The following is a 13,411-nucleotide window of genomic DNA, read 5'->3' as shown; positions in this document are numbered from 1 at the left end:
AGACGGCTGTGGTGAATGGACCCAGTATATGATTTTCTGAATATTGGCAGCCCAGTGATAATAAAGCAAATTTGGTAGGCCCAGTCCGCCCTGGGACCGATGTCGCTGTAGAAGTCTTTTCTGTATTCTAGGGACTTTACCCCCCCCAAATGAAAGATGATATGGACTTATCTATGGACGAGAAGAAGGACTTTGGGAGGAATATAGGGAGACATTGGAAAAGGTAGAGGAATCGGGGTAGAACGTTCATCTTAATGCTTAATACAGTTGATCTTCCCTGCCAGTGATAAATTAATGGACCTCCATTTCTGTAAATCATCTTTTAATTTATTAACAAGGGGCGTGAAGTTTTTTTCATGTAGTTTAGAGAAGGACCGTGTAATATTAATTCCCAAATATTTGAAGCCAGATTTAGACAAATGGAAGGGCAAGTCACATTGTGGGATTGCGAGATCTAGGTTGTTCACTGGAAAACATTCGCTCTTAGTGAGGTTGATCTTGTATCCTGAAAAGCTACCAAATCTATGCAGCATCTGAACTATATGGGAAATGCATTGCACCGGTTCAGATACATACAACAGTAAGTCGTCGGCATATAGCGCCACCTTGTGTTCCTTCCCCCATCTAGAAATTCCATTTATTATTGGAGAAGATTTTAACATGATAGACAGAGGTTCGATGGCGAATGAGAATAGGAGTGGGCTCAGCGGGCACCCCTGGCGTGTCCCTCTCGACAATGAGAAAAATGTGGAGCGTTTCCAGTTCGTAACTACCGATGCCTTAGGACAGGGGTCGGCAATAGGCGGCCCGTGGGCCATTGCTGGCCCGTCACCAATAATATTTGGCCCAGCAGATTATTTTGAGAATCCACTTTTTATTTTTAATTTTTTTTATTTTTTTATAATAATATCGGACCGACAGTCCCACATATAGCGCCTATAATGTCCGAATAGAGAATCGAACTCCACCTGAATAATGCTTATTGTACTTTTATCCATGTTGAGAGTGAATGACACAGGGACAGACAATCAGGCAGCAAGGTGCACCGAAGCGCACTGACGCTGAACCCCTCAGAGTGAATCATAAGCAGGTGGACAACGCGTCACGGTGCTGAAATAGCCGACATACCGTGTGTGGTTTGAACAAAATAACACGAGCTCAGTAAGCCATTCAAACGTAATGTTTACGTATATGTGACTGCAACACACATATGAACAGTAACAACGCAAATTCTGTTTAATTTTCTGAAAAACATTGAAAACAAAATCGGCGCAAACAAAAAGCATCTCCCATCGGTCAGTATTTGCTTGATATCTGGTGATATTGACGTCACTTTAATCCACAGGCAGTTCTCAAGGTTTTTATGCATCCATCGATTCCTCTCGTGCGTCTTTATCGCATTCATTGACGAAAAGGACGACTCGCGTATAGAAAGGGAACATTGTGAGCACGGAAAATGTCTCTCACAACGGCTTTGCATTGATGAAACCAGGTAGGATGAACGTATAGTTCGCTGTCCATTCCTCTTTAAATGCCCTGTTTCCACCGTCAACTTTCCTCTTTAGACCTTTGGAGAGTGACATTATGTTTCTCTTGCTAGCAGGTTAAATGTTTGGCTAACTTCACCCGGCACGCAAACAACCAATCCAATAATAATAATGTGACCTTGTCTGGGAGGAGGGGGGAATAATTATCAGAATGAAACTGTTACATAATTATTAGAATAAGTTAGGCTACGCTACATCGTCAGTCCACACATTTATTATTCAAAAATATGGAAAAGTGTGAAACTACGTTTCAACGTTGTTGAGAATCACAACACAAACTCGCTAATCAAGCCAAAATACTGCAACATAATGGATTGGACAGCTACCTAGTTAACTAGAACACTACTTTACATTGTTAGCAGGTTCACAAAACAAGCTGTGTTAGTTGACTAGCGATGTGTACAGTCGAAAGAAAAGTCAAAGCATTAGAACGTGTCACATTTTAAAACAATCAATTACTTAAATTAGCCTTTGATTATGTTCGGGCCCGCCATCTAGTGGCTCAAAAAAAAATTGGCCCGAGGCCAAACCTAATTGCCGACCCCTGCCTTAGGAGATGAGTATAGTAGTCTGATCCATGCAATAAAAGTGGGTCCAAAGCCAAAAGCTTTCAGACATTCAAATAAGTACGCCCACTCCACTCTGTCAAAAGCCTTCTCCGCATCCAGGGAGAGAACCACCTCAGGTACCTCCTCGGACGTAGGAGAATGTACGACATTTAGAAGGTTTCGGATGTTAGAGAATGAGTGGCGGCCCAGCATGAAGCCAGTTTGATCAGGGGAGATCACCTCGTCTGTGACGGACTCTAGACGCCGGGCGAGTGCTTTAGCTAATATCTTGACATCGCTGTTGAGCAGCGAGATGGGGCGATGTGAACCACACTCCGTTCTGTCTTTCCCTGGTTTCGGTAAAAGGGTTATGAATGCCTCTGTTAGCGTCTGTGGCAGGGCCTCATTATCCATTGAGTCATTGAACATTTCTAAGATGAGCGGAGTTAATTTGGTTGAGAATTTTTTGTAGAATTCGATGGGGTATCCATCAGGGCCCGGGGCCTTACTACTTTGCATAGCTGTGATTGCATTATAAATGTCGGTGTCTTGGAAGGGTAGTTCAAGTTCTGCTTTATGAACAGGGTTGATAACAGGGGCATTTAAATTTGTGAAGAAATGTTGCATATTGGTATCATCATTGGGTGCCTCAGAAGTGTACAATTTGGAATAAAATGCCCTAAAAGTCTCATTGATTTCGAGGGGGTCAGTTGTAAGCTCCCCATTTTCTCTTTTAATTTGTGGAATCTGTTGGTCAGAGGATTTACATTTTAATTGATGCGCTAACATTCTACCAGCCTTTTCCCCATGCTCATAAACAAAGCCTCGTGATTTCAGCAGCATACGTTCTGTCTTATCGGATGTTAATAACTCGTATTTGGCTTTGAGATTCAGCTTATTTTTGTAAAGCTCCGGGGTGGGAGAGTCAGAGTATTGATGATCTATGTCAATCATTGAGTTGAGAAGTTGCTCCTGTTCTTGCCTCCTAGCTTTGTTCAGCCTAGATGTGTATGCAATAATGTCCCCCCTTATTACTACTTTAAGGGTCTGCCAGAGCAGGGAGGGAGAAACAGTGTCGTCCCTATTGGTTTCCAAGAAATTGTCTATGGCAGTTGAAATCATTTGGCAGAATTCTTTATCTGTTAGTAGTGTGGTATCAAGTCTCCATGGAGCGCGGTCAGAGTAGTTAAGTGGGAAGGACAGATCCAATAGTACTGGGGCATGGTCAGATTCAATTATGGTTGAATATTCTACGTTTTTGACAAAGGGAAGTAGTGTTCTGTCTATAAAGAAGTAATCAATTCTGCTATACGAATGGTGGACGTGTGAAAAAAACGAGAATTTTTTATCGTGAGGAAATTGGAAGCGCCATGGATCGACACATCCAATTTGGTCCATGAACGCTGACAACATTTTAGCTAGGGATGTCCCGATCCCACTTTTTCACTACCGATACCGATACCGATACCTGGGCTTCGGGTATCGGCGATACCGATACCGATCCGATATTTGTATACATTTTTTGACCCCTGAATATTATATATATATATATTTTTTTTTTCTTCCTAACACCAGGGGAGCCACCCCTCCTAAATTTCGTTGTTTGGTACCTGTACTGTAGCAATGACAATAAAGACCATTCATTCATTCAAATACCTCCCCAGTATATAGTCCACACCAACAACAGTTAAATTAAAGACTGCCAGCCTTTATTAAAGCAACAAAAATAGTACTCTGCAGTACTCAGTGACCGTATGTCAATATTTTTTTTAAAATAATGTTACTTTTCATTTGCACCTGATGCTGGCCCATTAGGGGTAACTTATAACTAATGCCCTCGATATTTTGATGTTTTACTTTCAGACGAGCCTTGTCTGTGCCATCTTAAAGCCACTATTCTCTGTTCAACGATAGTAACCCCCTTGACGCTTGATCTGCACCTGATGCTGGCCCTAGAGGGCAGATTATGACGTCAGTTTTATTTTTTAACACTTTCTGTGTAACAAGCATACATTTCTCTACTCTTTCTCTTTTCTTGAACTGAATTGGTGCTTTGTGCTTCAGGTCCTGTGGAGACAACTTTCCCTGGTCATGCTTGCTGTGTCCCTAGGCACATCCATGACCATGTAGTGTCTAGTCTCGTGGTTCCAACCATGGAGGTAGAAAATCGGTGGACAGGCTTATTGTAATGCATGGAATCGAATGAGGAATATAAAAACACACGACGTCCTTCGATTTCTGCCTCAACCAGCCTCGGTGTGAACCCGTGCCAACCCCCTGCACGCTGGTCTCAACAAGTCTCTGTTGGCAGGAACTGGCAGGGGAGCTTTTTTGGCGCTTGTCAGTTTCACGTTTTAGTGTATCCTCAATTTAAGCCCAATCCTTTCCACAGCCACAGGCTGCTCTCTCTACTTAACTCCTCAGAGAAGCTAAATCCTGCTCCACCACATTTACCAGTTGTCAAGGACATCGGCTACTTGAATCGTACATTAAATCTTTTGATCTGTGTTTTATTTCGGTAACTACAGTGGGGAGAACAAGTATTTGATACACTGCTGATTTTGCAGGTTTTCCCACTTAGAAAGAATGTAGAGGTCTGTAATTTTTATCATAGGTACACTTCAACTGTGAGAGACGGAATCTAAAACAAAAATCCAGAAAATCACATTGTATGACTTTTAAATAATTAATTTGCATTTTATTGTATGAAATAAGTATTTGATCACCTACCAACCAGTAATAATTCCAGCTCTCACAGACCTGTTAGTTTTTCTTTAAGAAGCCCTCCTATTCTCCACTCATTACCTGTATTAACTGCACCAGTTTGAACTCGTTACCTTTATAAAAGACACACTCCACACACTCAATCAATCAGACCCCAACCTCTCCACAATGGGCAAGACCAAAGAGCTTTTTTTTATTTTTATTATTTATTTTTTGGCTGTGAGAGTCAATTTATTTAAGCCCGCTGATTTAGGTGAATTTACCCTTGAACGTGTCACCTTAACCATCAACGCAACAATTGCCCCCCCTGAGAGATTTGGCAGGAGCCGCCACTGATGCCCTCATCTCTCTCTGAAGATCCCTCCTTGAGCAGGGGATCCAATCCAGGATTGAGGGGGGCGATGGTCTCTGATTAATCCAGTTTGAGTCCTGTTGGAAGGCCTGATGTGGACTCCCCTGTGTGTGGCAGTCTGTCCTGCGATCCTTGCTGAATGGTTGATGCCACCTTGTCCACTTCTATGCCATATTGGGTATCTACGGCTGATGATCGCTCAAGCTTGGCATGTTCAGGCTGGGTGCTATCCCTTTTCTTGTCATTAGAGGGCAGGCTGCCCCTGTCTGCCTGGGCCCTGGTGGTCTTCCTTAGTGCATTGCCCTTCATCATAGCCAACAGGTGGTCCAACATGATGCAGCCCTCCTCCTGGACTGGGGGGGCTTTACGAATTATTTTTCCGTTCTCCCCCCTCGGTCTCTTGGCGTCATCCTCCTCTTGCTGTTTCTTCCTCTTCTCTGCCTTGATGGCCTGCTCTCTCCAGGTCTGGTTTTCCTTGATTGCTTTAAGGAAGAGTCCTCTGAAGGTCTTGATGGTGTTGAACAGCTCCTCTAGTGAGAGGCGGGACGTGTCCTCACACAGATACTCTGCTAGCTCTTCCTTCTTCTTTTTGATGGAGGCAAAGAGCTCCTGCAGCTTCTCACAGGCCTCCAGGTTCCCCTTCATAGCAGTGAGATACTGCTGCTTGATATCCTCCTGAGAAGAAGAGGACACTTTTTTCTCAGAACCCTTCAACCGTTTGACCAGTGAGCTCGACTCTGCCTGAATAGAATCCACATTTATTCTAGCAGCCTTTTCACAGATCTCTAGATCATCCGGAAGGTTCAGCAAGTCAGCATGGGTTTTCTCCGCCTCCTCCAGGATGTGATGGAGCAATGTGATACGGGACTTGTTGGCTTTGGTATCTGTGAGCTTCAGCAAGGTGCTGATCTTGAAGCCATCTGCATTGCCTATGTGACTCCCATAGTTGAGGAAGTTTCCAATGTCAAGTATGAGCTTGCAGAAACTTGGAAGGCGGGTGCTCTCCTTCAAACTCTCACAGGCTGCGTCCAGCAGCTCAGCTTTGGGTTGCAGCATCTTTAACACAGAAGGGGTCTCCTCACAGAGAAGCATGCACTCGATCCTCATGGTGTAGCATGAAACTGATAGGAGCTCGAGGTAGAACCGATCCACACCGGCCAGCTTCTCTATCTCCCCTTGGTATGACTTGAGGTTCTCAATCTCATGTTTCTCCGGCAGTAACGTCTGCATCTGTTTCAGCACCTCGACGTCAAACTTGGAACGGTCCCCATTTTGGATCATAGCTACAAAGTCTTTATGTGAGCATCTGAACTGCTTCAAGAATATGTTCAAATCTAGATTTTTCTTGGCATCAATGAAGGATATCTCTTTGGGCTCTCGTTTGACCGTAGTGTTGGTACTTTTGGCCTTTGAGTCAGTCACTGGCAGACAGAAGAGCTCCTCAATGCTGGAGTAGTCAGGTTCCAGGGAATCAGACTGCACTGACGACCACATGGATTGGCTTTCAGACACCACTCTGGAGGGCAGCTTCTGCCAGTTGAGCTTCTTCATGCGCAGTGTGGGACAGCGGCTGGCCTTGGGGAGAGGAGCGTTCTGGGGCACAATAATACCTCCTCCAATACCTGGGGGAGGGGGTGGTGGGGGAGGGGGGCCCATACCAGGCAGGGGAGGGGGAGGTGGGGGGCCCATACCAGGCAGGGGAGGGGGAGGTGGGGGGCCCATACCAGGCAGGGGAGGGGGAGGAGGTGGACCTCCCTGCCCCATCCCTGGTAGAGGTGGTGGAGGAGGAGGTGGCATCCCAGGTAAAGGAGGAGGTGGTGGGGGTGCACCATAAGTGGTGCCTGGCAGGGGTGGGGGTGGGGGAGGAGGAGGGTTTGGGGTAGCAGCAGGAAGTGGAGGGGGAGGAGGGGGAGGAGGGGGAGTTACGGAAGCCATGTCTGATTGGTTGGTTGTGCTGCCGAGCAAGTCTGTCTGGATTGCCCTGTTGGTGGTCTTGGTCTTGGGACTGGCTGAGATCTGTTGTCTCTTGGAAGAGAGCAGGCGCTCCATCAAACGTTCAGCGGAGTCCATTTGTGAGTCGTGGGCCAGCAGAGTGGCACGGACAGCCAGGGCCTCCAGGGTCAGCCACACGTCTCCCCGTCCTGGAGCCACCAGCAGCAGAGCCTGCAGGATGGACAGCAGCTGGACAGAGGCTGGGGAGCTGCTCACTTTGGTGAGGAGGGAGGTGAAGACCTCCTGGTGACTGCTCATGTCGATGCCTCCGTACACCCTCTCCATCTCCTCCGCATCCTCGGCCATGGAATCCTCAAAGGCCTCACACTGGATGTTCAGGTCCAGGTCCTCAGTCTCCCTGTTACATAAACACACATGCACATATGCACGCACACGCACACACAACATAGGTATTGATGTTTGGGAAATCTTACAGAAAGTGACTGTGACTGTTGTTCCACCAACATTTGATTAGCATTTAATGCATCCCACACCTACCTCAGCATTGGCAGTATATCCAAAACTGGAAAATACATAATTAAGATGAATCCCAGTACTTTCAATATCTCAATATCTCTATATTATATCAATGGCCAATGCACACAGTGTTTTTGTAGCACTGTCAAATGTTGCAAATGTTGTAATAGTTTCTTATTGCATCACAATGGGACAATTGGAAAAACTTCAACATTCTAAATTGCCTGACACAGAAGAGCTTGCCTTGAAAACGCCTTGTCTAATGGTTTCTATTTTATTTTTTTAAATATTTTTTTTACTTTCTTTTTATTGAGATGTTACAGATATACAAAAATAATACTTTTCAGTTTTGGTTTGTTTTTACACAAAACACAAACATGTCCCAACCCCCCCCCCCCCCCCCCCCCCACAAAATCCCAAGTGGTGCATCCCAGGACGAAGGATATAAATAAACAACAATAAATAATAATAATAATAATAACAGTGGTGATAGGTAATGAAGACAGTACAGGTAAGTAATCAAAGAGATAAAGAGAAATAAAGTGCAATTCATTTGTAAGTGAGGATAGATGAGATGGTCGTGTTGGTCTGTGATACCATGTCTGTTATGATTGTAATATGTCCCTCTCTAGAACGAGATGATGTATCTCTAGGGGTTTATCCTGATAAATAGATTCACAACATATGTCATCACTCAGCATCCAGCGCACTTGCATTGTCAGGGAGGGTTTTTAGTTTGTTGAAATAGGATATTATTGGGTTCCAGGTGAAATAAAAGCGGTCTTTGGACCCCCTAAGTGTATATTTAATCTTTTCAAGTTTCAAGTGAAGCATAAGGTCAGTCAACCATAAGGAGGAATTCGGTGGTTTGGGGGATGTCCAACAAAGCAAAATCCTCCGTCGAGCAAGTAGAGTGGCAAATGCCACAATGTCTTTATGCTTGTTAATAATCTGTTGGTCAGTTGGCGCTATGCCAAAGATAGCTGAGTAGGCGTTAGGTTGCAGGTTCAGATCTAGTGCCTGTGAGAGGGTCCTGAAAACTGCTGACCAATAATCAAATAATAAGGGACATGACCAAAACATGTGTGTTAGCGTTGCCGGAGCGTTATGACATCTGCTACAATTCTCATCCACGTCAGGATAGATTCTGGCTAGCCTAGATTTGGAAAGGTGAATTCGGTGCAAGACCTTAAATTGGATTACGCCTAGTCTAGCACATGATGTGCTCCCGTTAACTCTCGTCAGAGCCTCAGTCCAGGAGTCATCGGGTATTACGTCCCCTAGCTCCTCCTGCCATTTCTCTTTAATTTTGTGGAGGGAAGTGTCTCCGAGGGATGATATGCTAGAGTAAATACTTGATATTAGGCCTTTTAGATTGGGAGGAATTTGGAGGATATCATCTATAGCAGAAGGTTGTGGTGCATTTGGGAAGTTTGGATCCAAACTTTTAATGAAATGTCGGACCTGGAGGTATCGAAAATAACTTGAGCGGGGAAGGTTGAATTTTTGAGAGAGGTGATTAAAGGTCGAGAAGACGCCCTCAGTATAGAGATCTTTAAATTTGGAGAGACCGAGTCTTTTCCATAAGGCGAAAGCATTGTCTATTCTGGCGGGGACAAAAAGGTGGTTATTGCAGATAGGGGCTAGGTTGGAGAAATCTTTTAAACCAAAGTGGCGTCGAAATTGTGACCATATTCGTAATGTATTAACAACAACAGGGTTAGAGGTGTAGTGTGGGGCAGATAGAGGGAGTTTGGAGGTAATCAAGGCGGAGAGGGATGTTGAAAGACATGACTCATTTTCTATTTCGCACCAAGACGGCTGTGGTGAATGGACCCAGTATATGATTTTCTGAATATTGGCAGCCCAGTGATAATAAAGCAAATTTGGTAGGCCCAGTCCGCCCTGGGACCGATGTCGCTGTAGAAGTCTTTTCTGTATTCTAGGGACTTTACCCCCCCCAAATGAAAGATGATATGGACTTATCTATGGACGAGAAGAAGGACTTTGGGAGGAATATAGGGAGACATTGGAAAAGGTAGAGGAATCGGGGTAGAACGTTCATCTTAATGCTTAATACAGTTGATCTTCCCTGCCAGTGATAAATTAATGGACCTCCATTTCTGTAAATCATCTTTTAATTTATTAACAAGGGGCGTGAAGTTTTTTTCATGTAGTTTAGAGAAGGACCGTGTAATATTAATTCCCAAATATTTGAAGCCAGATTTAGACAAATGGAAGGGCAAGTCACATTGTGGGATTGCGAGATCTAGGTTGTTCACTGGAAAACATTCGCTCTTAGTGAGGTTGATCTTGTATCCCGAAAAGCTACCAAATCTATGCAGCATCTGAACTATATGGGAAATGCATTGCACCGGTTCAGATACATACAACAGTAAGTCGTCGGCATATAGCGCCACCTTGTGTTCCTTCCCCCATCTAGAAATTCCATTTATTATTGGAGAAGATTTTAACATGATAGACAGAGGTTCGATGGCGAATGAGAATAGGAGTGGGCTCAGCGGGCACCCCTGGCGTGTCCCTCTCGACAATGAGAAAAATGTGGAGCGTTTCCCGTTCGTAACTACCGATGCCTTAGGACAGGGGTCGGCAATAGGCGGCCCGTGGGCCATTGCTGGCCCGTCACCAATAATATTTGGCCCAGCAGATTATTTTGAGAATCCACTTTTTATTTTTTATTTTTTTTATTTTTTTTATAATAATATCGGACCGACAGTCCCACATATAGCGCCTATAATGTCCGAATAGAGAATCGAACTCCACCTGAATAATGCTTATTGTACTTTTATCCATGTTGAGAGTGAATGACACAGGGACAGACAATCAGGCAGCAAGGTGCACCGAAGCGCACTGACGCTGAACCCCTCAGAGTGAATCATAAGCAGGTGGACAACGCGTCACGGTGCTGAAATAGCCGACATACCGTGTGTGGTTTGAATGTTTGATGTGACTGCAACACACATATGAACAGTAACAACGCAAATTCTGTTTAATTTTCTGAAAAACATTGAAAACAAAATCGGCGCAAACAAAAAGCATCTCCCATCGGTCAGTATTTGCTTGATATCTGGTGATATTGACGTCACTTTAATCCACAGGCAGTTCTCAAGGTTTTTATGCATCCATCGATTCCTCTCGTGCGTCTTTATCGCATTCATTGACGAAAAGGACGACTCGCGTATAGAAAGGGAACATTGTGAGCACGGAAAATGTCTCTCACAACGGCTTTGCATTGATGAAACCAGGTAGGATGAACGTATAGTTCGCTGTCCATTCCTCTTTAAATGCCCTGTTTCCACCGTCAACTTTCCTCTTTAGACCTTTGGAGAGTGACATTATGTTTCTCTTGCTAGCAGGTTAAATGTTTGGCTAACTTCACCCGGCACGCAAACAACCAATCCAATAATAATAATGTGACCTTGTCTGGGAGGAGGGGGGAATAATTATCAGAATGAAACTGTTACATAATTATTAGAATAAGTTAGGCTACGCTACATCGTCAGTCAACACATTTATTATTCAAAAATATGGAAAAGTGTGAAACTACGTTTCAACGTTGTTGAGAATCACAACACAAACTCGCTAATCAAGCCAAAATACTGCAACATAATGGATTGGACAGCTACCTAGTTAACTAGAACACTACTTTACATTGTTAGCAGGTTCACAAAACAAGCTGTGTTAGTTGACTAGCGATGTGTACAGTCGAAAGAAAAGTCAAAGCATTAGAACGTGTCACATTTTAAAACAATCAATTACTTAAATTAGCCTTTGATTATGTTCGGGCCCGCCATCTAGTGGCTCAAAAAAAAATTGGCCCGAGGCCAAACCTAATTGCCGACCCCTGCCTTAGGAGATGAGTATAGTAGTCTGATCCATGCAATAAAAGTGGGTCCAAAGCCAAAAGCTTTCAGACATTCAAATAAGTACGCCCACTCCACTCTGTCAAAAGCCTTCTCCGCATCCAGGGAGAGAACCACCTCAGGTACCTCCTCGGACGTAGGAGAATGTACGACATTTAGAAGGTTTCGGATGTTAGAGAATGAGTGGCGGCCCAGCATGAAGCCAGTTTGATCAGGGGAGATCACCTCGTCTGTGACGGACTCTAGACGCCGGGCGAGTGCTTTAGCTAATATCTTGACATCGCTGTTGAGCAGCGAGATGGGGCGATGTGAACCACACTCCGTTCTGTCTTTCCCTGGTTTCGGTAAAAGGGTTATGAATGCCTCTGTTAGCGTCTGTGGCAGGGCCTCATTATCCATTGAGTCATTGAACATTTCTAAGATGAGCGGAGTTAATTTGGTTGAGAATTTTTTGTAGAATTCGATGGGGTATCCATCAGGGCCCGGGGCCTTACTACTTTGCATAGCTGTGATTGCATTATAAATGTCGGTGTCTTGGAAGGGTAGTTCAAGTTCTGCTTTATGAACAGGGTTGATAACAGGGGCATTTAAATTTGTGAAGAAATGTTGCATATTGGTATCATCATTGGGTGCCTCAGAAGTGTACAATTTGGAATAAAATGCCCTAAAAGTCTCATTGATTTCGAGGGGGTCAGTTGTAAGCTCCCCATTTTCTCTTTTAATTTGTGGAATCTGTTGGTCAGAGGATTTACATTTTAATTGATGCGCTAACATTCTACCAGCCTTTTCCCCATGCTCATAAACAAAGCCTCGTGATTTCAGCAGCATACGTTCTGTCTTATCGGATGTTAATAACTCGTATTTGGCTTTGAGATTCAGCTTATTTTTGTAAAGCTCCGGGGTGGGAGAGTCAGAGTATTGATGATCTATGTCAATCATTGAGTTGAGAAGTTGCTCCTGTTCTTGCCTCCTAGCTTTGTTCAGCCTAGATGTGTATGCAATAATGTCCCCCCTTATTACTACTTTAAGGGTCTGCCAGAGCAGGGAGGGAGAAACAGTGTCGTCCCTATTGGTTTCCAAGAAATTGTCTATGGCAGTTGAAATCATTTGGCAGAATTCTTTATCTGTTAGTAGTGTGGTATCAAGTCTCCATGGAGCGCGGTCAGAGTAGTTAAGTGGGAAGGACAGATCCAATAGTACTGGGGCATGGTCAGATTCAATTATGGTTGAATATTCTACGTTTTTGACAAAGGGAAGTAGTGTTCTGTCTATAAAGAAGTAATCAATTCTGCTATACGAATGGTGGACGTGTGAAAAAAACGAGAATTTTTTATCGTGAGGAAATTGGAAGCGCCATGGATCGACACATCCAATTTGGTCCATGAACGCTGACAACATTTTAGCTAGGGATGTCCCGATCCCACTTTTTCACTACCGATACCGATACCTGGGCTTCGGGTATCGGCGATACCGATACCGATCCGATATTTGTATACATTTTTTGACCCCTGAATATTATATATATATATTTTTTTTTTTTTCCTAACACCAGGGGAGCCACCCCTCCTAAATTTCGTTGTTTGGTACCTGTACTGTAGCAATGACAATAAAGACCATTCATTCATTCATTCATTCAAATACCTCCCCAGTATATAGTCCACACCAACAACAGTTAAATTAAAGACTGCCAGCCTTTATTAAAGCAACAAAAATAGTACTCTGCAGTACTCAGTGACCGTATGTCAATATTTTTTTTTAAATAATGTTACTTTTCATTTGCACCTGATGCTGGCCCATTAGGGGTAACTTATAACTAATGCCCTCGATATTTTGATGTTTTACTTTCAGACGAGCCTTGTCTGTGCCATCTTAAAGCCACTATTCTCT

General features: G+C 43.9%; 1 protein-coding gene across 1 annotated transcript; it reads right to left on the bottom strand.

The window, feature by feature from the left end:
• Window positions 1-3,999: 3,999 nt before the first annotated feature.
• On the bottom strand, window positions 4,000-13,392 carry LOC308167916 (inverted formin-2-like; the record flags this gene model as incomplete). The annotated part of the gene is made up of 3 exons (XM_080542393.1): window positions 4,000-4,047; window positions 5,358-7,521; window positions 13,379-13,392. The coding sequence occupies 3 exons, from the start codon at window positions 13,390-13,392 to the stop codon at window positions 4,000-4,002; spliced, it is 2,226 nt and encodes a 741-aa protein (XP_080398519.1).
• Between the last annotated feature and the right edge of the window lie 19 nt (window positions 13,393-13,411).

The sequence above is a fragment of the Nansenia antarctica genome (assembly GCF_963989245.1).
Source record: "Nansenia antarctica genome assembly, chromosome: 11".
NCBI lineage: Eukaryota > Metazoa > Chordata > Actinopteri > Argentiniformes > Microstomatidae > Nansenia > Nansenia antarctica.
This window is presented reverse-complemented; position numbering and strand designations above follow the sequence as displayed.